This window comes from Mesoplodon mirus (genome assembly GCF_964341445.2).
Source record: "Mesoplodon mirus genome assembly, chromosome: X".
Taxonomy (NCBI): Eukaryota; Metazoa; Chordata; class Mammalia; order Artiodactyla; family Ziphiidae; genus Mesoplodon; species Mesoplodon mirus.
Genome location: NC_138981.1, coordinates 63,584,496 through 63,611,460, shown reverse-complemented (window position 1 = coordinate 63,611,460; position 26,965 = coordinate 63,584,496). Strand labels below are relative to the sequence as shown.

Sequence of the window (26,965 nt, the reverse complement as noted above, 5' to 3'; positions counted from 1 at the left end):
AACCTGATATTCCTATGAGTCATATACTTATGATTACACATTTGGGATGATTAAGTGTGTGGCTCTTTTCCAAAAGGCTGTTTTCTCTCATTCCTACATATAGAAGACAGTACTATTCTGGGAGAGGATGTCTGGCTGGTTCACCAAGAATATATAGGAAAAAGAGAAGGGAAAGGGAGAAACTAACGTTTATTAAATTTATTTGGGGAGATAAGACACATATATGAAAAGTTGATTGACAAAACACAATACAGGATATGATGTTGACAAAATGAGTAGAACTATAAAGTTTGTGCTATAGGAACTTAAAGGAAAGTGATTTCTGTAGGCTGGGCTCATCAGGAAAGTCTTTACAGAGAGGGTAGAATTTGAGTGTTAAAGATTAGATAGCATTTGGATTGGTGGCAAGCAATGAAGAGGCAGAAGGTACAAGGAAAGTCACAAATAATCAGGAGACCTCAAGCTAAGTGATGAAGAAAGTAACCTGGCTCCATAAAAGAGTTTGAATTGTAAGGGACTGGATAGGAACTCCTTGAAGTTAGGGACTTCATAACCTTTATTTCATTGTTTTCTGCATCCCTAGCAAAGTAAAGTTACATATAGATGATTGTTTGAATCCAAGGGTACAACTAACATTTGTTGAATGACTATTATTATATTCCAGGTGATTTACAAGCACTGTCATATTTAAGAGTCATAATCACTTTGTAAGTTGTAAATATTAAATTACCCCCGTTTTACAGGTGAGTAAACTCAAGCACAGAGAATCCCAAAGTCACACAGCCAGTCAGTGACAGAATCTGGCTCCAAAATCCAAACCCTTAACCACTGTACCACCCAGTGTCTCTCCTTTGATCCTACTTACTTTTCAATTTGTAGACTTTTTTAAGGTCCATTTAAAAGAAAACTTCTCAGTTCCTGTGCCTCTTTCATCAGAAATAGAATGATGGAAAAACATGGATAATACTCTGGCATGGGGATCATTTCCCAGCTCTGCCACTGGGCTCAATGTATGACTTTTGGAAAGTCCCTTCTCACACTTGTCATTTGCCTTTACTCAAGAATAAGAATCCTAGGTCTCATCACTGAAAGCATAAAACATAATATACTGAGTCAGGGAGGGGCTACTCTTTTGAGCACCTAAGCATTTTTCAAGAGACTTGTTCCTCCTGTTTCTAGATAAGAAGGGAATGGCCATGCCCTCAGCTCCTGGAAAACTTAACTTATGCAGTAATATCATGGATATTCATTTTACTGCTTTACCTGCATTGTACAACCCTGAGCCCTGAATTGGTTCATGTCCCTGAAATATTCCAGGTCTCCAATCAATCAGTTCAATTCAGAAAGTATTTCCTGAAGGTATGCCTCAGGCAAGGTATTGTGGAGGGATATAAAGATAAATAAAACATGGCCTCTGCCCTCAAGGAATTTGCAGTTGTACGGAAGGATAGGAAAAGCACACAAGTCTAACACAAGATTTAGTGTGCTCATTGCTATAAAAGTTATGTTAGCAATTACATACCTAGGTAAGCTTAGCCCTGTGCTAAGTACTGTGTGGTACACATGTTAGTGTGTGATTGTCAGTGATGCTTAAACAATATTGATATCAATATCAGTATATCAATAAAGGAGGTAAGTGTATGGGCTATAGTGGTGAAAGTTTTGAGGAAGAAATAGGACTTCAGCTAGATGTTATTAGGATGGGTAACATCTGGGTAGATGCTAGGAAGAAAGAAATGGCATTCTATGTAAGAAGTGTGACTTGAATGTGGTAAGAACACTAAGGAGGCTATCCATTCCTATGTACTGGGTGGGCATTGTGGGTTGTGAGCAGTAATATTAGAGAAGTAAGATGGCCACATGGTAGAGGGTTTTGTAGTTTTGCTACAGGAGGGAATAGATATTAATTTTATGATCTTCAGTGATATTAATATAATGAAAGATAAATTTTAGAAAAGTTACTCAGGTAGTAGCATGCAGGATATATTGAAATGTGCAGAGACAGGAACGAGAAAAAGCAATAAGTAGTTGAGCATGTGTCACAGTGGCTTCCAGGGGGGTGTGACACTAGAAATGGAGAAGAAGGATTAAAGCCAGGAGACATTTTAAATAACTGGAAACAGTCCCAGTGACTAGAGAGATCTGGGAGTCATTCATATAGAGATGGTGTTTAAACCCATGAATGGTGTAGGAGATAATCAAGAGAGAGAATAAAGCTAGGGAAAGGAGATAAGATATAAAAGTTAGCATCACCTAAGCAACGTTGACATGCATTCATGTGGACAAGGAAATCAATGGAAAAGAGAAATTCAGAGGGTAAAAGATAAAACCTAAAGGACACTCATAATTCAGGAAAGAGCATTACAAAAATACTGTGAGAGAGTATTGCCCTATTTTACAGATGAAAAAGTTGAAGCTGGGGAGGTAAAGTCACTTATGTAAGGCAATAAAGCAGTCACAACTCAACCTAAGTTCTTCAAGATTCCACATTATGTCCATTTCCCTATTCTTTCCAATCTCTGAGAACCAATGGCTACAAAGAAGTGTACATATACTGTTATGGTCACTTCCCATAGTATCAAAGGTTGATGTAGGAATATAGGATTTTAAAGGAAGGGAGGAGAGCTAGGAGGATGAGACAGGAAGAGAAACAGAGCTTAGCCAGCATACACTAAGACTAAAATGACATCATTCTTGGTTCAAGTAAACATTTATTGAATAATGGTGAAAATCACTACAGCATAGGCAATAAGAGCAGGTGGGGGTAGTGAAAGCAGTATAGGTGCAGATGGTAGAATGAGAAAGTAAATTGTTTTCCTAAATTCTGCATTTGCCTTCTGTTATGCAGAACCTGATTTTTTTGAAGTACCTGCATTCTTTCAATTTAGTCCTCACCTGACAATGGCTGTACCTTTGCCATCTTAGCTTAATCTCATCTGGGAGTGAAACTATGAAGGAAGTTGATAATCGAGTTTCTCAGCTCAAGATTCAATGTCTGCAAGACTGATTTTAATTTAAATAATTGCTAAGGGGAAGTGTTCTGTGCCAAATAGAAGTGTGGATTGCAATGGTAAAGAGTAAAAGAAACCCATTCAGCAGAATACTAAAAGCCAATTTCTGAAAAGGTGCACTACCAAACCATACCTACAAAGTTCTGAAACAGCCAACCGTCAGGAGGAAACAAGGCAAATAGTGCATTGAAGTTCCAGAATTGTCTTTTACACTTATCAATTGCTTTCTTGGTAGAAATGTATAGGTAAGATGAGATGTATGCTCAAGCACTTTCTCCCTCTTTTTCTCTTTTGAGGTGTTTGACAAACATAAGTAATTCTCTGTATATCCTTCACTGAAGAGCTGGGCCAATACAACTGCTTTTTGTTCAGACTTAAGGGCAAGAATACCCTAGGCCCAGGATTCCAAAGAAGACAGAATGTTGTGCCCACTATGATTCCAAAGACAGACATTCTAAGAGCCAGTTTTTACTTTTCCACTCTTCCTGGAAGAAAGCAGACTTGTCTCTGGAGTGTGCCTGGTTAACTCAGTGGCATGAGAAGTTACCAGCCTGCTGTGGCAAGGGTAACCCACCCTAGCTGGCCTCTTTCTTCTGGGATCCAGACCTCACACTTATGGGAGCACTCCGAACAGCACATCAATTTCATAAAGGAGAATGTACTAAGCAGAAGCTATAAGGGACTACCACTGTCAACTTTCTTTTATCTCAAAGTGCTAAGTATATTATTATGCAAGGAATATAAAGAAAGTGATTATCTGTACATTAGGCAAGCTGATTCAGAGTGTACTTTGCTCCTCAAAAGCCTGGGTGTTGAAAACAAGAACATTTGTACCATAAATGATGTTGCTTGTTGATTCCAAAGCCTCTTATTTTCTGGATACTTCATTCCTTTTTAAAAACACAACACCTAAAGTACTATAACAGCTATCTCAATTATGTCCAGTGGAATAACAAGACAGGGTAATTCTGTGAGTAGCAAGACCCAAAACATTCTATTAAAGACAAATGATGTTGAGCTGTCATCACAGCTACTTAAGTCAAATACCAGCCACTATTATAGATCAGATAATGCTGACAAATAAAATGATCTTAGTTCATAGTACAGCAGGCTGACAACTCTTGAAATGTAAATGCTTGGACTGGTTACAAATGCTTCAGTATATAGCACATCAGTCTTTAGATATTTGTGGATGTCCGCTGCCTCCAGGGATTGACTGAGAAAGAAACGTGCCAATAAATGAATACCCACCCATACAAGAGAAAGGGACATTTGTTTACTTCACTTTTCAACCTTACAGATTATCCAGAAGGATCATCATCTCTTGCTGTGGAAACGGAAACGTAGCAGTTTTCACATTTCCTGCATCTGTCAAACAGGTCAGTATTCTGAGGGAGGCACATAGAGTACCACCTGGACTGCTAAGAGGCAGTCTGGGGAGCAGAACTGGAAAAGGAGTAAGTTATCACCCTGGCAAAAAAGATGTTGAATTCTTCCCTCTTGTATTATTCACGTAAGCAGAAGTTCTATACATAATTTCCCTGTGTATTGTACTGAAAAAGACTCCCTTACTCCCTGTAAACTCACAATGTTCACTTTGGCTAAAAGACCCCAGAGTATCCAGGAACAGCCATATTATGTCAGTTAATAACCTACTCTTACCCACTAACAGGCAAAAAGCACCATCCCTACACTCCAACTCTCCCCAAATGCTACTAATTTGTCCATCAGTGGCAGGCAGCCTTACACATGGGATTCTCTTTGGCCTGGTAAAAAGCTATAAAGCCTTCTCTTTGAAACAGTGACAGGTAAGTAAACCCAATGTAATTCAGTATTAAAAGGAAAACTTTAGTAGTAAAAATACCATGGAGCTTGAAGCTCTGATCTGATAAGCCTTCCATTTCTGTTCCCATGAAAAAGCTGCCAATTATTCAGAAGCCTATCAATTTGTGGGCTCTCAGGTCTTCACTTCTTTACCTTACAGAACCCTGCTGTGCACCAGTATAGGTACTATATAAGACCTATACTGGTGCACAGTATATATATGACAGTCACTTTGCTATGTACTTTACATATGTTATCTAATTTAATCCTCACAACAACTCTGTCAGGTGAATGTTACTATTCCCATTTTACTTATGAGAATACTGAAATCCAGAGAAGTTAAACCACATATCTAGCTAGTCAGTGGATAACCGAAGATTGCAACACAGGTCTGTCTGACCTCAGATCATGCCCTGTCCACTATGGCACTACATTTAAAAACCTGACTTGGGATATTTACTTCACCTTCACTTATAATCAAAGGTTTAAAAGAGGGAAGAATTGGGCTTCCGTGGTGGCGTAGTGGTTGAGAGTCCGTCTGCCGATGCAGGGGACACGGGTTCGTGCCCCGGTCCGAGAAGATCCCACATGCCGTGGAGCGGCTGGGCCCATGAGCCATGGCCATGGAGCCTGCGCGTCCGGAGCCTGTGGTCCGCAACGGGAGAGGCCACAACAGTGAGAGGCCCGTGTACCGCATAAAAAAAAAAAAAAAAAGAGGGAAGAATTAAATCTGTCTTCTTATCCAAAGCCCTGATGAAATGTGTGACACTTGTATGGTATTAGAACCTAGATTTCAGATATCCATGGTGCTTATCTCTCTCATTTTCTTATTTTAGCATTTTACTATGGGTATTCTTTGACATGTCAACAGAAGTTAAAGGGGAAAAAGTTACCTGGTGAAATAAATTTAGGAAACCCTGTATCAAAATTAGAGAGTTATCTTTAGCATAGGAATTATGCAAATAAGTTTTGTGACTCTCCAAGAAGGATGTATAATAGCCCTCTGAACTTATTTGACTGAACTTATTTTCTTGTGTGCAGATCATGGAACTTTGTCTTTAGTGCAGTACTTCTCAAGACTTAAAATATGCTAAGGAATTTTGTGAATCCCCTAAAGTGGAATAAGTTTTTTTCCAAACTTATATGACCATGTAAGCCCTTTTTTTTCAGAATATCTTGGGTAAATATTAAGCCATAAAATATATAGATATATATATTTTTTAGATTTCATTTTATTTTTTTAACATCCTTATTGGAGGATAATTGTTTTACCTTGTTGTGTTAGTTTCTGCTGTATAACAAAGTGAATCAGCTATATGTATACATATATCCCCATATCCCCTCCCACTGGCATCTCCCTCCCACCCTCCCTATCCCACCCCTCTAGATGGTCACAAAACACTGAGCTGATCTCCCTCTGTTATGGGGCTGCTTCCCACTAGCTATTTTACGTTTGATAGTGTATATATGTCCATGCCACTCTCTCACTTCGTCCCAGCTTACCCTTCCCCCTCCCCATGTTCTCAAGTCCATTCTCTATGTCTGTATCTTTATTCCCGTCCTGCTGCTAGGTTCTTCAGAACCTTTTTTTTTTTTTTAGATTCCATATATATGTGTTAGCACATGGTATTTGTTTTTCTCTTTCTGACTTACTTCACTATGTATGACAGACTCTAGGTCCATCCACCCCACTACAGATAACTCAATTTCATTTCTTTTAATGGCTGAGTAATATTCCATTTTATATATGTGCCACATCTACTTCATCCATTCATCTGTTGATGGACACTTAGGTTGCTTCCATGTCCTGGCTATTGTAAATAGAGCTGCAGTGAACATTGTGGTACATGACTCTTTTTGAATTATGGTTTTCTCAGGGTATGTGCCCAATCCAAAAATGGGCAGAAGACCTAAATAGACATTTCTCCAAAGAAGATACACAGATTGCCAACAAACACATGAAAGGATGCTCAACATCCCTAATCATTAGAGAAACGCAAATCAAAATTACAATGAGGTATCAGCTCCCACCAGTTAGAATGGGAATCATCAGTAAATCTACAAACAACAAATGCTGCAGAGGGTGTGGAGAGAAGGGAACCCTCTTGCACTGTTGGGGGGAATGAAAATTGATACAACCACTATGGAGAATAGTATGGAGATTCCATAAAAAACTAAAATAAAGCCATCATATGACCCAGCATAAAATATATTTTTGATATGATTCCCTAGGTAAGCAAAATTGCCTTTAAGCAATGCTTTTCCCAGGGCACTCTGTTCAAATAAATTAACTGATTAATTTTGTGGGAATAACAGAGTCATGTTCTAATAATAATAGAAAAGTATTTGGGAACACAGGAGGGAAGAATGGGGCAAACATTTCAACGTTTAACAAGATATGAAGAATTTTTTAATGTACATAATTACTACAGTATTGTTTGAAAAGGCCCCAAACAGAAAACAACTTAAATGTCTATCAATATGAGAATGGTTGAATAAGTTATGTATGTCTATAGACAGGCTGAATGGATACAAAAACAAGACCCGTATATATGCCGTATGTGTCTCTAGTTCTGAAGGGACCCACTTCAGACCTAGGGACACGTACAGACTGAAAGTGAGGGGCTTGAAAAGGATATTCCATGCAAATGCAAATCAAAAGAAAGCTGGGGTAGGGCTTCCCTGGTGGCGCAGTGGTTGAGAGTCCACCTGCCAATGCAGGGGACATGGGTTCGTGCCCCGGTCCAGGAAGATCCCACATGTCGCGGAGCGGGTAGGCACATGAGCCATGGCCGCTGAGCCTGCGCTTCCGGAGCCTGTGCTCCACGATGGGTGAGGCCACAACAGTGAGAGGCCCGCGTACCGCAAAAAAAAAAAAAAAAAGAAAGCTGGGGTAGCAATTCTCACATCAGACAAAATAGACTTTAAAATAAAGACTATTACAAGAGAAAAAGAAGGACACTACATAATGATCAAGGGATCAATCCAAGAAGAAGATATAAGAATTGTAAATATTTATGCACCCAGCATAGGAGCACCTCAATACATAAGGCAAATGCTAACAACTATAAGATGGGATCATTGCAACAAAAAGAATAAAATACCTAGGAATAAACCTACCTAAGGAGACAAAAGTCCTGCATGCAGAAAACTATAAGACACTGATGAAAGAAATTAAAGCTGATACAAACAGATGGAGAAATATACCATGTACTTGAATTGGCAGAATTAACAGTGTGAAAATGACTCTACTACCCAAAACAATCTACAGATTCAGTGCAATCCCTATCAAACTACCAATGGCATTTTTCACAGAACTAGAACACACAATTTCACAGTTTGTATGGAAACACAAAAGATCCCAAATAGCCAAAGCAATCTTGAAAAAGAAAAACAGAGCTGGAGGAATCAGGCTCCCTGACTTCAGACTATACTACAAAGCTACAATAATCAATACAGTATGCTACTGGCACAAAAACAGAAATATAGATCCATGGAACAGGATAGAAAGCCAAGAGATAAACCCACGCACATATGGTCACCTTATTTTGATAAAGGAGGCAAGAATATACAATGTAGAAAAGACAGCCTCTTCAATAAGTGGTGCTGGGAAAACTGAAAATCTACATATAAAAGAATGAAATTAGAACACTCCCTAACACCATACACAATAATAAACTCAAAATGGATTAAAGACCTAAATATAAGGCCAGACACTATAAAACTCTTAGAGGAAAACATAGGCAGAACACTCTATGACATCCATCACAGCAAGATCCTTTTTGACCCACCTCCTAGAGAAATGGAAATAAAAACAAAAATAAACAAATGGGACCTAATGAAACTTAAAAGCTTTTGCCCTGCAAAGGAAACCATAAACAAGATGAAAAGACAAGCCTCAGAATGGTAGAAAATATTTGCAAACGAAGCAACTGACAAAGGATTAATCTCCAAAATATACAGGCAGCTCATGCAGCTCAATTACAAAAATCAAACAACTGAATCCAAAAATGGGCAGAAGACCTAAATAGACATTTCACCAAAGAAGATATACAGATTTCCAACAAACACATGAAAGGATGCTCAACATCAATAATCATTAGAGAAATGCAAATCAAAACTCCAATGAGGTATTACCTCACACCAGTCAGAATGGCCATCATCAAAAAATCTACAAACAATAAATGCCAGAGAGGGTGTGGAGAAAAGGGAACTCTCCTATATTGTTGGTGGGAATGTAAGTTGATACAGCCACTATGGAGAACAATATGGAGGTTCCTCAAAAAACTAAAAATACAACTACCATATGATCTAGCAATCCCACTACTGGGCATATACCCTGAGAAACCCATAATTCAAGAGGAGACATGTACCACAATGTTCGTTGCAGCACTATTTACAATAGCCAGGACATGGAAGCAACCTAAGTGTCCATCAACAGATGAATGGATAAAGAAGATGTGACACATATATACAATGGAATATTACTCAGCCATTAAAAGAAACAAAATTGAGTTATTTGTAGTGAGGTGGATGGACCTAGAATCTGTCATGCAGAGTGAAGCAAGTCAGAAAGAGAAAAACAAATACCATATGCTAACACATATATATATGGAATCTTTAAAAAAAATGGTTCTGAAGAACCTAGCAGCAGGACAGGAATAAAGGCGCAGATGTAGATAATGGACTTAAGGACATGGGGAGGGGGAAATGGTAAGCTGGGACAAAGTGAGAGAGTGGCATGGTCATATATACACTACCAAATGTAAAATAGATAGCTAGTGGGAAGCAGCTGCATCACGCGGGGAGATCAGCTCGGTGTTTTGTGACCACCTAGAGAGGTGAGATAGGGAGGATGGGAGGGAGACACAAAAAGGAGGGGATATGGGGATATAAGTATACGTATAGCTGATTCACTTTGTTATACAGCAGAAACTAACACAGCAGTGCAAAACAATTATACTCCAATAAAGATGTTTTAAATAGATAAAAGAAAAAAAGAAGTATGTATGTCTAAATTATTAGATATTTTATACATTTTTGTTCTCTTCTGAAAAGTTTTTAAACTTATTCAACTTCACTAGAAAGAAATGCAAATTAAAATAACCCAAAATATCCATTTTTGTCCACTAAAGCAGCCAGTTTTTACAATGTTGGCAAGAACACGTTGAAACACATGCTTTTATATGCTGCTGATATAAGGTCCAGTCACTCCCCATTCGTCCACTCCCACCCCTAGGAAACCACTAATCTACTTTCTGTCTCTATAGATTTGCCTATTCTGGACATTGAATAAAATCCATGATTCCATGGAAACATATGATATGTGATCTTTTGAGAGAAAACATTTGTAAATAAAATATTTGATAGGAGGCTTGTATGCAGAATATATAAAGAACTCTTACAATTCTATAAATGAAAAGATAATACAACCATTTTAATGAGCAAATGATTTGAATAGACATTTCTCCATATACAAATGATCAATTAGCACATGAAAAATGCTTAACATCATTAGCTATTAGGGAATACAAATAAAAACCATGAGATACCATTTAATTTCCACTAGGATGGCTATAATCCAGAAGACAGATAACAAGTGTTAGTGAGGATGTAAAGAAATCGGAATCCTCATTACATTTCTGGTGGCAGTGTAGAATGATGCAATCACTTTGGAAACAGTTTGGAAGTCCTTCAATATGTTAAGCATAAAATTACCATATGCCCCAGCAATTCCACTCCTTCGAATATAACCAAGAGAAATGAAAACATATGTCCAAACAAAAACTACCGCATCAATGTTCACAGCAGCATTATTCATAATAGCCAAAAAGTGGAAAGATCACTAATACCCATCTACTGATGAGTAGATAAATAAAATGTGTCATATCCATACAATGGAATGTCATTTGGCAACCAAAAGAATACATGCTACAACATGGGATGGACCTTGAAAACATTATTAAATTATATTTTTAATTTAATTAAAAACATTTAAGTATTAAAGTATTTCTACATATGTAGAAAAACACTGAAAGGAATTATACCAAAAATATAAGTAAATACAAATTTTTTACATGGGTTACTTCCTTCACTATCAAGCCTTAATACTTCAGCCTCTCTCTTGCCAATATTTTTTTCTCCCTAACTCCATTGCTTTAGCCAGCAAAAATCGAAATTCCAGATTTAATCCAGCTGTCTGCCTTCTCCATTTCTATACTCAGGCTGCTGAGAACCACTACAAAAATAACACAACTGATTATAAATACTGTTTGCAGCTGATTAGAAATAACACAACTGAGACTACACATTTGTGGCCTCCAACCTTAACTGGCCTGTTAAGTCTTCACTATTTACCAGTAGTTTTTTCCTTTATTAACCACAACTTCATATAGTCTCTCATATCCCTCCTATCCCATATCATAATGAAAGTCCTAACACATGAAATAGGGCTAAAAAAGGAGATTAAAGTCACTCTAATTGTAAAAGAAGAAGTAAAATTATCTGTCTGCAGATGTCATGATTGTCCACATAGATCATCCAAAGAATCTACAAAAACTCCTAGAACTATTGAGTGAGTTTATCAAGTTAACAGCATACAAGATCAATGCACAAACATCTATTATGTTTCTATACACTAGCAATGCACAACTGGGAAACCAAAATCAAAAACACAATACAATTTACAGTAACTTCAAAAAATTAAATAACTAGATATAAATGTAACAGACCATACACAATATCTGTATGCTGAAACTTGTAAAACACTGATGAAGAAAAGCATGGAAGACCTAAATAAACAGAGATACATACTATGCTTATGGGTCAGAAGACTCACTATAAGTAAGATGTCAATACTCCCTAAATTGTAGACAACTTTAATATAATCCTAATTAAATTTTTTATTTTAATCAAATATTTTGTAGAGATAGACAAGCTTACACTAAAATTTAAATGGAAAAGTAAAGGAACTAGAATAGCCAAAACAATTCTGAAAAAAATACATAACTGAAGGACTCAAACTGTCCAATTTTAAGACATACTATAATGCTACAGTAGTCAAGACAGTGTGTAGTATTAGCCAAAGGACAGACCCATAAGCCAATGGAACAGAATAAAAAATAAAATACAGAAATAGACCCATATAAAGATTCTCAACTGATTTTTACACAAAGATACAATGGTAATTCAATGGAGAAAATAGTCTTCAACAAATAGTGATAGAATATTTGGACATACCTATACTATTACACCTCACAACATATGCAAAACTTAACTCAAAATGGATCATAGACCTAAATGTAAAATGTAAAACTATAAAAATCTCAGAAGAAAATGTAGGAGAAAATCTTTATCACTTTGAGTTAGGCAAATAGTTCTTAGATATGACATCAAAAGTAATATACATAAAAGAAAAAATTTACAAATTGGACTTCAACAAAATTAAAAATGTATTCTCTGAGAAGAACATTGTTAAGAGAATAAAAAGACAAGCCACTGACTGGGAGAAAATATTTTCAAAACACATATCTGATAAAGGACTTGTATCCAGAATATGTAAAATGCTCTAAAATCTCCAAAGTAAGGAAACCAACACAATAAAGTAATGGGCAAAAGTTTTCAATGGACACTTCACCAAAGAAGTGGAAATAAACGTAAGAAAACATGCTTGATGGTGTTGCCAAGATAGCAGAGTAGGAAGACCCTGAACTTATCTCCTCCGATAGACACACCAAAATTACAACTACTTACAGAGCAGCTATCTATGAGAAAGATCTGAAGCCTAGCAGAAAAGATTTCCTACAACTAAAGACATAAAGAAGGAACCACAATGAGATGGGTAGGAGGGGCAGAGATGCAGTATAGTCAGAATCCACACCCCCAGGTCAGCGACCACAAATGGGAGGAATATCACAGTCATAGAGATTCTCCCCAAGGAGCAAGGGGTCTGACTCCCATGTCAGGCTCCCCAGCCTGGGCATCCTGCACTGGGAAGACAGGCTCCCAGAACATCTGACATTGAAAACTATCAGGGCTTAGGTTGAGAGAGCTGGAAGGCTGTAAGAAACAGACTCTGCTCTTAAAGGGTACATGCAAAATCCCACATATTCCAAGTCCCAGGGCAGAGGCAGTAGTTTGAAAGGAGCCTGGGTCAGACCCACTTGTTGATCTTGGAGAGACTCCTGAAGAGACAGGGGACAACTGCTACTCACCTGGGGAATGGAGACAGTGGCAGCAGCCATTGGAGACCTCATTCTATCATGATAATACCAACACTGGCAAGCACCATTTTGGAATCCTCCTACCAGCCTGTTAGCACTGGGGACTCAGCCCCACCTACCAGCAGCTCCAAACCCCTCTGGGCCATACAGCCAGTCATGTAGGAAGCCTAGCCCACACTTCAGTGGGCCCACAGCTACTGCACAAGGCATGGCCTCACAGCCAACCAGACTGGGATCAAGACCTACCCACCACCACACCCCCAGTAGTTAGCCCTGACACAACAGAATGGCACATGCAGCCCACATGGGGGCACCCCTAGAGCATATAGCACTGGTGACCTGTGGGGAGCATGCTGCTGGGCCCCATAGGACATCTCCTACATAAGGTCACTTCTCCAAGATTGGGAAACATAACCAACCTACCAAATACATAGAAATAAAAACAGCAAATTAGGCAAAATGAAGTGACAGAGGAATATATTCCAAACAAAGGAACAAGATAAAACCCCAGAAGGAGAACTAAATGAAATGAAATGGAGATAAGCAATCTACATGATAAAGAGTTCAAGGTAATCATAATAAAGATGTTTAACAAACGAGAAGAATGGATGAACACAGTGAAAATTTCAACAAAGGGTTAGAAAATGTAAAGAAGAATCAAATACAGTTGAAGAATACAATAACTGAAATAAAAAACACTAGAAGGAGTCAACAATAGATTAGATGACACAGAGGAATGGATCAGAGATCTTGATGACACAGCATAGTGGAAATCACCCAAGCTGAACAAGAAAAAGAAAAAATGAGCTTTTAAAAAAATGAGGATCGTTTAAGAGACCTCTGAGACAACGTCAGCATACTACATTCTCATTATAGGGATCACAGAAAGAGAAGAGATACAGATAAAGGGTTAGAGAACTTATTTGAAGAAATAATAGCTGAAAACTTCCCTAACCTGGGAAAGGAAAAAACATCCAGATTCAGGAAGCACAGAGGGTCCCAAACAAGATGAACACAAAGAGGTGCACACCAAGACACATTATATCTAAATGGCAAAATTAAAATAAAACAAGAATCTTAAAAGCAGCAACAGAAAAGCAACATGTTATGTACAAGGGCACTCCCATAAAGCTATCATCTGACTTTTCAGCAGAAACTCTGCAGGCCAAAAGGGATTGGCACAATATACTGGAAGTGATGAAAGGAAAAAAAGTTACAACCAAGACTACTCTACCCTTCAAAGTTCTCATTCAGATTTGAAGAAGTGATAAAAAGTTTTACAAAGCAAAAGCAAAAAGAATTCAGCACCATTAAACCAGCTTAACAAGAAATGTTAAAGGCACTTCTCTAAGCAAAAAAGGCCACAACTAGAAATATGAAAATTATGAAAAGAAAAATCTCACTGGTAAAGGCAAACATGCAGTAAAGGTAGTAGAATAACCACATAAATCTAGTAGGAAGGTTAAAAGACAAAAGCAGTAAAATCATCTATATCCACAATAAGTAGTTATGGGATACACAAAACAAAAAGATGTAAAATATGATGCAAAAAACAATAAACACTGGGGGTGTGGAGGAGTAGAAATGTAAGATGGTTAGAATGCACTTGAACTTAAGAGATCATCAACTTAAAATAATCACATATATAGAGGTTGTTATATATGTACCTCATGACAACTACAAACCAAAACCATATAATAGATACGTACACAAAAAAGAGAAACACTAAAGGTAGTCATTAAATTATAAGGGAAGACAGCAAAAGAACAAGGGAACAACAACAAAAATAACTACAAAACCAACCCCAAAACAGTTAACAAAATGGCAATAAGTAATACCTATCAATAATTACTTTAAATGTAGATGGAGTAAATGCTCCAATCTAAAGACATAGAGTGGCTGAATGGATTAAAAAGCAAGACCCGGGGCTTCCCTGGTGGCGCAGTGGTTGAGAGTCTGCCTGTCGATGCAGGGGACATGGGTTTGTGCCCTGGTCTGGGAAGATCCCACATACAGTGGAGCAGCTAGGCCCATGAGCCATGGACACTGAGCCTGCACGTCCGGAGCCTGCTGCTCCATGATGGGAGAGGCCACAACAGTGAGGCCACAACAGCATACAGCAAAAAAAAAAAAAGCAAGACCCATACATGTGCTCCCTACAAGAGACTCAACTTCAGATCTAAAGCCACACACAGACTGAAAGTAAGGAGATGGAAAAATGTATTCCATACAAATGGAAGCTAAAAGAAAGCTGGGGTAGCAGTACCTGCATCAGAGAAAATAGATTTTAAAACAGAAGTGTAAGAGTGTTACAAGAGACAACAAAGGACATCAACATAGTAGCACCTAAATACATAAAGTAAATATTAACAAACATAAAGGAGAACTTGAGAGTAATGCAATAATTGTAGGGAAATTTACCACCCCACTTACATCAATAGACAGATCATCCACACAAAATAAACGCTGGCCTTAAATATGAATATGTTCAATGATATTGTAATAACTTTGTATGGAGACAGATGGTTACTAGACTTATCAGGGTGATAATTTCATAATGTATGCAAATGTCAGATCACCATGTAGTACACTTGAAGCTAACATAATGTTGTACATCCACTATATTTCAATTAAAATAAATTAAAATTGATTGTGAATATTCTATGAAATTAGTGCCAATAGTCATTAACATTTGAAAACTGGTAGTATGGCAGTGGAGTTACTTTTAAAAAACAGATATCAATGGGACTTCCCTGGTGGTGCAATGGTTAAGAATCTACCTGCCAATGAAGGGGACATGGGTTTGAGTGCTGGTCCGGGAAGATCCCACATGCTGTGGAGCAACAAAGCCCTTGCACCACAACTACTGAGCCTGCGCTCTACAGCCCGCAAACCACAACTACTGAAAGCCCGCACACCTGCGTGCCACAACCACTGAAGTTCGTACGTCATAACTACTGAAGCCCACGTGCCTAGAGCCCGTGCTCCACAACAAGAAAAACCACCACAATAAGAAGGTCGTGCACTGCAAAAAACAGTAGCCCCTGCTCGCCACAACTAGAGAAAGCCCACACACAGCAACGAAGACCCAACGCAGCCAAAAAATAAATAATTTCTTTTAAAAAAGAAAATAAAAATTGTAATAAATAAATAAAATATAGATATCCATTGAGGAGGCGGGGGGAAGGAAAGCTGCTCAGTATCACTAGCCATTAGGGAAATGCAAATTAAAACCACAAGGAGGGCTTCCCTGGTGGCGCAGTGGTTGAGCGTCCGCCTGCCAATGCCGGACACACGGGTTCGAGCCCTGGTCTGGGAAGATCCCACATGCCACGGAGCAGCTGGCCCCATGAGCCACAATTACTGAGCCTGCGCGTCTGGAGCCTGTGCTCCGCAACAAGAGAGGCCGTGATAATGAGAGGCCCGTGCACCGTGATGAGGAGTGGCCCCCACTTGCCACAACTAGAGAAAGCCCTCTCACAGAAACGAAGACCCAACACAGCCATAAATTAATTTTAAAAAAAATTAAAAATTAAAAAAAAAAAAACCACAAGGAGATTCCTTTATACCCATACTGGAATGGGTAATATTTTTTTTTACATAGGGATAATTCCAAGTGCTGATAAGGATGCAGAACAATTGGAATTCTCGTACATTTCTTGTGGGAATGCAAAATAGCTCAGGTACTCTGAAAAACAGTTTGACAGTTTCTTATAAAGTTTCTTATAACGTTAAACATACACTTAGCATATGACCCAGTAATCCTACTCCTGCATATTTCCCCTAGAAAATGAAAACCTGTGTTCACACAAAAATTTGTATATGAATGGTTATAGCAGCTTTATTTATACTAGCCCAAACCTGGAAAACAAAAGAAATGTCCTTCAATGGGTAAAAAGTAAACAAAGTATACTACTCAGCAATCAAAAGTAATGAACAATTGATACTCATAGCAACATAGATGAACCTAAAATGCATTATTGTAAGTGAAAAAATCCCAGTTCATAGCACAGGGAATGTAGTCAATAATATTGTAATAACCTTTGTATGGTGCATAATTTATAAAAATATCAAATCACTATATTGTATACCTGAAACTAGTATAATATTGTAAGTCAACTATACTTCAATTAAAAAAACAAAAATAGGGCTTCCCTGGTGGCACAGTGGTTGAGAGTCTGCCTGCTGATGCAGGGGACACGGGTTCATGCCCCAGACCAGGAAGATCCCACATGCCATGAAGCGGCTGGGCCCGTGAGCCATGGCTGCTGGGCCTGTGCATCTGGAGCCTGTGCTCCGCAACGGGAGAGGCCACAACAGTGAGAGGACTGCGTACTGCAAAAAAAAAAAAAATTAAGGCTATGTGCTATATGATTCCATTTGTATGAAATTTTGGAAAAGGCAAAAATACATAGAGAGAAAACAGATTGGTGGTTGCCTGGCTTAGGGGGCTGAGGAAGTTCTACACTGTATCTGAGATGGTTGTTACAAGATTCTACCCATGTGTAAAAGCTCACAGAACTGTAGACCAAACAAAAGTTAATTTTACTACATTTAAATTTAAAAATTTTAAAAATCCTTCTCTCATGCTTCTCTGGAACTTCCTACACCCTTCTTCGTCCCATCCCTACCATCAGACATCTCCTTCTTAAGACAGTGTCTTCCCAAACTTTGCTAGGTTTTCTCCTGACCATCACATAAATCTACTCATTCCTTAAGGAATCTACCCATTTCTTGGCTAAAGAGCATATGTATGCTGATAACTACTGGATATGTATCTCCAGCCCAGAACTCCTTCCTGAGTTTCAGACCTGAATAACCAAGTGCCTTTCAATCTCACCCATCCCAAAATCCATTTCCTGTTTTGTTCCTTCTCCTTCATCTCCCACTCACATCTAATTATTCACTGAGGTGTGTTGATTGTACTTCCTAAATATCTCTGGAAGCTGTGTACTTTTTCGAGCCTGATTACCATGACCCCAGACCATGTGTCTGTCATCTGTGTTACTGCAATAGCTTTTTAACTGATTTTCCTGATTCCTGTCTTGCCCCTCTTCCAGTCCATCCTCCATATTGCAACTAGAATGATGAAAAACTTAAATCTGTGTAATGGCTCTTTTGTTGGTTTCAGCAGAGTCAGAACTCCTTAACATGGCTTACAAGCCCTTTTATGATCCAGCCCCTGCTCATCTCTCCAGATTCTTAACTCTGAAGCTTCCTCTCCACCAGTTCTATCCCCACATTCTATACTTGAGCCACACCTCAACTTCTTTCAGCCCCTCAAACATGCCACTGATGCTTCCCATGATTGGGATGCTTCCTCAGCAAACTCCCGCCTCCTCCATTCCAGTCTGCTTCAGCTGGCTATATAGTATTTTTTACCCTTTTATTTATTTTTTTTTACATCTTTATTGGAGTACAATTGCTTTACAATGGTGTGTTAGTTTCTGCTTTATAACAAAGTGAATCAGTTATACATATATATATGTTCCCGTATCTCTTCCCTCTTGCATCTCCCTCCCTCCAACCCTCCCTATCCCACCCCTCCAGGCGGTCACAAAGCACCGAGCTGATCTCCCTGTGCTATGCAGCTGCTTCCCACTAGCTATCTACCTTACGTTTGGTAGTGTATATATGTCCATGCCTCTCTCTCGCTTTGTCACAGCTTACCCTTCCCCCTCCGCATATCCTCAAGTCCATTCTCAAGTAGGTCTGTGTCTTTATTCCTGTCTTACCCCTAGGTTCTTCATGACATTTTTTTTCTTAAATTCCGTATATATATGTGTGTTAGCATACGGTATTTGTCTTTCTCTTTCTGACTTACTTCACTCTGTATGACAGACTCTAGATCTATCCACCTCATTACAAACAGCTCAATTTCGTTTCTTTTTATGGCTGAGTAATATTCCATTGTATATATGTGCCACAAACCCTCAGAATGGGAGAAAATATTTGCAAATGAAGCAACTGACAAAGGATTAATCTCCAAAATTTATAAGCAGCTCATGCAGCTCAATAACAAAAAAACAAACAACCCAATCCAAAAATGGGCAGAAGACATAAATAGACATTTCTCCAGAGAAGATATACAGACTACCAACAAATACATGAAAAAATGCTCAACATCATTAATCATTAGAGAAATGCAACTCAAAACTACAATGAGATATCATCTCACACCAGTCAGAATGGCCATCATCAAAAAATCTAGAAACAATAAATGCTGGAGAGGGTGTGGAGAAAAGGGAACAACACTCTTGCACTGCTGGTGGGAATGTGAATTGGTACAGCCACTATGGAGAACAGTATGGAGGTTCCTTAAAAATCTATAAATAGAACTACCACATGACCCAGCAATCCCACTACTGGGCATATACCCTGAGAAAACGATAATTCAAAAAGAGTCATGTACCACAATGTTCATTGCAGCTCTATTTACAATAGCCTAGAGATGGAAACAACATAAGTGTCCATCATCAGATGAATGGATAAAGAAGATGTGGCACATATATACAATGGAATATTACTCAGCCATAAAAAGAAACGAAATTGAGCTATTTGTAATGAGGTGGATAGACCTAGAGTCTGTCATACAGAGTGAAGTAAGTCAGAAAGGGAAAGACAAATACTGTATGCTAACATATATATGGAATTTAAGAAAAAAATGTCATGAAGAACCTAGGGGTAAAACAGGAATAAAGACACAGGCCTACTTGAGAATGGACTTGAGGATATGGGGAGAGGGAAGGGTAAACTGTGACGGGGCAAGAGAGTGGCATGGACATGTATGCACTACCAAACCTAGAATAGATAGCTAGTGGGAAACAGCCGCATAGCACAGGGAGATCAGCTCGGTGCTTTGTGACCAGCTGGAAGGGTGGGATAGGGAGGGTGGGAGGGAGGGAGACGCAAGAGGGAAGGGATATGGGAACAGATATGTATGTATAACTGATTCACTTTGTTATAAAGCAGAAACTAATAAAAAATGTATATTAAACATAAAAGAAAAGAGAAAAAACTATGAAGAAAATTTAAATCACCTGTAATCCCACCACCTGAAGATAACTCATGTTAACATTTTGTTATATTCCATCGATATTTTATATGAATATATTTGTTAAACATTGAGAGCATATTGTGTTCAGTTTTGAATTCTGCTTCTGTCACTAATGCTGAAAATAATTTCCCATTACATCAAGGTGCTATTGTTTACTTAACCAATTCTCTGCTGTCCAACATTAAGATTTTATTCAGTTTTTCACTATTATGAGTATGGCTGCCAATAATATCATTGAACTTAAACATTTTTCCTCATTTATAATCATTTTCCTATGATAGGCTCCTAGAAGCAAAACTACTAATATGAACTTTTTAAAAGACCATTAATATATATGGCCAAATTGTTTTCCAGAAAGCTTATACTAATAATAGCTGCTTGAGTACCTACTATATGCCAGATATTGTTTTAGTTAGGTTTTGTTATGCCTGTTTTACAGATGAAGAAACTAATTTTTCCAGAATCACAGAGATAGCAAATAGCAAAGTTAGAATTCAAATTCAGAATTGCCCAATTTCAAAGCTTGTGTTATTTCTTGTGAATTTCAGAAATAAATATTTTTGCATTATCAAATTATTATGTATGTGTACTAGAGTAAATGTGGAAAATACAAGTAGAAAGTAGAGAAAATGAGGGCTTCCCTGGTGGCGCAGTGGTTGAGAATCTGCCTGCTAATGCAGGGGACACGGGTTCGAGCCCTGGTCTGGGAGGATCCCACATGCCGCGGAGCAACTAGCCCCGTGAGCCACAGTTACTGAGCCTGCACGTCTGGAGCCTGTGCTCCGCAACAAGAGAGGCCGCGATAGTGAGAGGCCCACGCACTGCGATGAAGAGTGGCCCCCACTTGCCACAACTAGAGAAAGCCCTCGCAGAGAAACGAAGACCCAACATAGCAAAAATAAATAAATTAATTAATAAACTCCTACCCCCAACATCTTAAAAAAAAAAAAGAAAGTAGAGAAAATGAAAATAAATTACCCACGAATCCACCACTTCCAACAACTTAGTGTATTTCATTGGTCTTTGTTCCAGATAATGATTCTGGGTTAAAAATAAGTATAACTTTGTATATATAATTTTGCATCCTGCATTTTTCACTTAATATTTTTCAATGCTGACCCATACTCTTCAAAAATATATAACAGTTGCATATTATTGTCAATGAATGTTACCATGTGGATATTTACAGTAGTTTAGCTCACTTGTGAATTTCTTTTTTTCATTCCCAGGACCCTCTATCTCCAATGAAGCTTACAGAGTTCAGTGTTGGGAACCATTCTAATCTTCAGAATAAGTCACCATGGCAGATTGGAAGCTTCACAATTTGAATGCATCCCATCAAATACTTGCTGTGAAGATAGATGTTTCAGGACTTTACAGGTTATTTAATTTACTAGCTGAACTCATCAATCTGGTAGCAATTAATTCAAGCCAGTCTTCCTCTGCTTCTTTCTTCATTTCCCCTCTCCCCATCTGTGAAAGCCTAAATGTAACATATTTATCTTTCCAGAGGCTCTTTTCATTCCTCTTGTCAGGTAAAGGGGAACTCAAAAGACTTCCTTGGAGTCTTTAACTCCCCTAGAAAGACTGTTAATCATAGAGTCTTTGTTTTATTGAGGGGAATCAGACTAGCTTGCTGCTTGTACACATGTGCATTTATAAGCATGCATATGTGCAGCATATTTACACAAAATTCTTCTGTGGTGTTGTGAAAATTGAGGCTTAAAAAAATCTGAAGTTTTTATTCAATCATATTTTTTTAAATAGCAATTTAAATATTTGCTGAGCTGTGAACACCTTCCCTATATCAGGTACCTAAAATTCAAGAGGGAGATTCAACACTGTGATCAAGGTCCTCAAATTGGGAATTGAACAACTATGTAAAACCTGTTCTCTGTCATAGATGTGTGGTATTCCTGAAAACACCACAGCTAAGAGAGAAGATCAGATCAGATTTCCATTTTATTTAACATAATGATTGGTGTTTTAAAGACTTTTAATGCCACACTGTGGTAAAATTCTCCAATAACGTTTATTCTTTTTTATGCTACCTAGCTTTATTTTAGCCTTTATGAATTACTCTTATAATGAAAGAAAAACTATAAGCCTAAGTTATGGACCATTGGCTTTAAGGGGTTTAAGGATGATGTTCAGGTTAAATTACAATACTGTTAATAAGGGTGAAGTTTCACAGTTGAAATTAGCCTAAGGATTAGCACTAAAGATATTTTTTTCACAACAGGGATTAGTGTACACATAGTGAAAAACCTAACAGTAATATGCCAATTCTTTCTCCTTTTTCTTTTCTTTTTTTTCTTTTAGTTCCAGTAGTAGTGCAGCCATTAAGATAGTTTACATCCATTTCCCAATTTATTTATAATAAGCCTTTATTTTAGTCCTAGTGCCTGAATCAATGAGTATGGACATTAATGCTGCTTCTCTATAATAATATACCTAAGAGTATTGATGGTTTTCATTTCTCAGTCAGTCATAGTGCCCAGCTGCTAACAATAGAAGTCCCAACTCTTACAGAGATCAGTGAGTTAGAGGCATCGTACTGATATCAAGTTGTTGAGCTCCTAGAGGGATGTTAGTTTTGCTAAATTATTCCCCCTAAAACCTTTTTGAGTAAAAAAGAATTGCCTGCCACAAACAATTCAGTGTTCAGATTCCAGTAGAGCTGTGAATGTGAGCAATTCAGCTACTTAAAGCAACAAAAGACACGTTCATTTGAATCCTCTAGGTAATTTTGGTCACGGTAAGACTTTCAGCATAAATTAAATGGATTGTGATTGTGGCCAGCATTTCATTTAAAAGGATACTAGACATGACTAAATCTATTAGGACCAGGGACTGTTTCTCAAGCTCAGATGCCAAGAACCAGCCTAGAGGACTATGCACACTGGGTTTCATGAAGAAATCGTGTATGTTCAGATGGGAAGATACTTTTTCCCCTTCCTCTTTCCCTTTAAAACACTCTCTTGTTTGGGTTAATCTTGAAAGCATATTTGATCATCCACATGGTCTTATGTTTAACAAGCCTTGCCTTATATTCATATAGAAATGCACCTTTCCTAAAGGTAGGGCTGTTGCTTACTCCACAGCCAGTAGGCCTCAAAGCAATCTTTCCCATCCATCATCTTCTGCCAAGAGTTTAGGCAGGATAGCCGCTAACTATGATTCAAAGTCAGGAAGGAATCAAGAACTTATTTAATGAATAGAGTGTATCAGCACTCAGCACTCATAGAAATCAGGTCATAAAAGACAGTGTCAGGGAACTACAAAAAAGCACTGGAAGGGTAAAGCTCAGGAAAGCTATAATGCAAAGTTGATTGTTTAATGTCTTACAGACTTACACTGTCTTCAAAAGGCCAAATAAATCAGGGTTTTACCTGGGGGCTTAGGGAAATAAAGAAACCCTATTCCTATCTCTGAACCTTTATTCCAATAGCTTATAGATTCTGATAATTCTCTATAATAATAATACCTAAGAGTATTGATGGTTTTCATTTCTCAGTCAGTCATAGTGCCCAGCTGCTAACAATAGAAGTCCCAACTCTTACAGAGATCAGTGAGTTAGAGGCATCGTACTGATATCAAGTTGTTGAGCTCCTAGAGGGATGTTAGTTTTGCTAAATTATAGGTCATTGAGTATTGACTTCTGTACCTAGACACCACCACCCCCCAATTGGTTGACTACTTATAAGGAAGACAGACAGGTTTGTTTGATAATTAGCATACCCTGATCTGGCTCCTTTGCTTGCTTTTCCTTGGGGCCGCATCCAATAACCTCTATGGGATCTCATTCCCCAATCTTTGGTACCCAGCTTCCCCATTTGCAAAACAAAGACACTCGTTAGGATCATACAGGTGAAAGGTGCTATGTAACTCCCCAGTGCTCTTATATGTCCTTCATTGCAGGAATGGAATGCAAAGTTTAACCAGAACAGTATTTCTAAACAAATCAGTGTGCTCCATTCTTTCTTCCACACTCTCATTGATGATTTGTTCTTGCAGAACTTAGAGTACCTTATTAATGTTATTCCATTCATTCCAACAATGTCCTTGGAAAGAGGTGGAATAGAAGTGATTTTCCCCATGGTACAACCTTAAAAATTAAGGACAAGGGCTTCCCTGGTGGCGCAGTGGTTGGGAGTCTGCCTGCCGATGCAGGGGACGTGGGTTCGTACCCCAGTCCGGGAAGATCCCACGTGCCACGGAGCGGCTGGGCCTGTGAGCCATGGCCGCTGAGCCTGCGCATCCGGAGCCTGTGCTCCACAGCAGGGGAGGCCACAACAGTGAGAGGCCGGTGTACCGCAAAAAATATATAAAAAAATTAAAAAGATAAATAAATAAATAAAATTTAAAAAAAATTAAGGACAAAAGAAATGAAGCACCCTCCAAAAGCATATAGCTGTCTGGGACAGAACTCACAGTTGCCATGTCCAGTGCACCGTTAGAGTGACTTGGCTTCCCAGTACTCTGGGATAACCATGAAGCAGCTTAGAACACTGAGAGCAATTGGGGCAGGACCACATTTCAGAAGAGTCTCACTTTGTCCAAAATCTGAAAGTATGCAATTTATACAATTCTTATTTTCTATGTGATAGAAATGTAATATGTGCCTCTTTCCCCCTCTGGCCCCATGTGACACATATACTTCACACTGTGTGGCATCATCCAGTGCCATTATGTCCTCTGGCACCCATAGAGCCCACTCTCAGGATTGTCTTTGCCAGAGAAAAGAATGTGCTTCCTCATGTTTATGCCAAGTTGCACAAAGTGTAGACATTGAGATTAATGAAGATTTAAGCACAATCCTAGCAGGTATAAGAATATTGAATATACATTATTGTAACGTGCATCTGAAATTTAATATGGCCCAAATTCATAGGAATGTAACCATCATGCAAAGCCTATCCCTTTCACCTATCATCACACATATATATCTATACATGTGTGCACACACACAGTGCTCCCAAAGCAGGCTGCCTCGTCATCAGGAGCAAATACTTTAAAGGAATGAGTCTCTGTCCTCTTAGAAAAACGTCCAACAACAGTCACTGCAAGTTAAGAATATTCCATTCATACATTCTAAAACTTCTGCTCCTAGAGTAGCTAAGGTACTCAGTTGGTGCCAAAGACATGTTCTGTGCCTCTATCAGAGTCACAGAAGGCAAGTGACAAGATTGTTAGACCTTTCCACAAGCCTCATGTTCTTTGAAAATTCATGAGTTCCATCCAATCAGTAGTAAATAGTTTATGAGGTATGGTACATCTGCATTTCTTTAACCAGAGCTATAATGTACCATATTAAATTGTAGTCTTTTGCATGCAGGTATTGTGTAATATAATAATGAATGGATGGCACCTAATAGCATGCAACCCATGACCGTTTACTTTCCCAAAAGGGCTAGGGCTGTGTCCCACATAGTGTTCAAAACTATTAAATGTATTATTTGAAGCAGTCTAGTATATGGCCATCAGCAGATTGAGTTAGACATGAATGTAATATAACAGGAAATAGATTCTTAGTAGGGAATGGTGTTAAAGGGGAAAAAAAACAGTAACATAAGATGCATTTAAGGAATAATGGCTGTCATCCTGCTGGCTAAATCAGCAAAGGGATGCAGCAGGAAAGCTTGTACTGGGTCTTGGTAATATATGAAATGCATTGGAGACCCAGAAAAAGAAAAGCACTGGAGACCTCAGCAGTTAAGCTAAAGTTGCCAATTTGCTACAAATCCTTTTTTCCACCAATCTGCTCAAAGTAATTGTATATAATATTATTAAAACCATGTGTCTTGCTACAAAAATACCCACAAATACTGACCAGCTTTATCTTCCTAAGTTCTTAATTAAAAGCATATGCATAAAATTGTCATTTCTTTTCTATATTATGGAGTTGTTAAACAATGTTGGCAAAGGCTAAAATTTCAGACCACCTTGATGGAAGCTTCTATACTTCTCATTTCATGGGTATAATAGTGGAGTTTGTTCACTCCCAGGTTGATTTGTATGGGGTATGTAGACTCCTCTTTAACATCTCATCTTCCAAACACCCCCCATCCCTGTGCTCAGTGTTTCTTATGTTCCTACATGGATATTAGTTGGGAAATTATCATCAATGGCTTTTAGATAGAATGCTGACTAGTCTAATGTCACTTAATCAAGTTCAGTCTGCTCAGCCTCACACATCTTTTGCCTTTCCCTCTGTTATTGTGATAACTAAAAAGAAAAAGAAAACTTATATGTCTAAGGGTGATATGAACTCTGGTTTCCTTTTTCTTACAGTGAAGACTATGTTTATTATTCTCCAGATGCATGTTAACTGAAAAAAAATACAGTGATGCTGGGAAAAGATTACAGTGGTCCACTTGCTCCTAAGTTATATCTTACCCTCAGAGAAACATTTGGAGAGACCCTTATTCATTAAGCCTCAGATAAGCTTCCCCTCAATAGATGCTTCATTTGCACAAAAAAATCATTTTCAGACAGAATTAGCCAACAAGAAGGCAGAAGTCATTGAAAATGCAGAGCACTGAAAGCTGAAGTTTGGAACAAAATTGCTGACCATGACTAAATAATAATGGAGAATCACTTTGGAAAGGCCCAACCTGTACAGGTCAGACTTAACACAAACCAGAAAGAAGTATTTTATTCCACTTCAGCTTATTTTAAAAGTACTTACTTTGACTAGGTAGACCTCAGAACATCTCAGTTGAAAAATCCCATTTCATTTATTCCAATGCATCAGCTACAAACAGCTTTAATTTGCATAACAAACACAATGTAAAAAATTCAAATGCCAGAAACAAAGGTAGCTGATGATTCTAGATTTTTAAAATGCA

General features: G+C 38.3%; 1 protein-coding gene across 1 annotated transcript in view; it reads left to right on the top strand.

Moving 5' to 3' along the window:
- Positions 1–26,358, top strand: part of ZDHHC15 (zDHHC palmitoyltransferase 15) — a 122,575-nt gene extending 96,217 nt beyond the window's left edge. The window contains exons 11-12 of the mRNA XM_082609102.1: positions 4,312–4,390; positions 21,344–26,358. Coding sequence (XP_082465228.1) covers positions 4,312–4,358 — 47 coding nt within the window. The 3' untranslated portion in view covers positions 4,359–4,390; positions 21,344–26,358. The remainder of the gene's footprint in view (positions 1–4,311; positions 4,391–21,343) is intronic.
- The last annotated feature ends 607 nt before the right edge of the window (positions 26,359–26,965 follow it).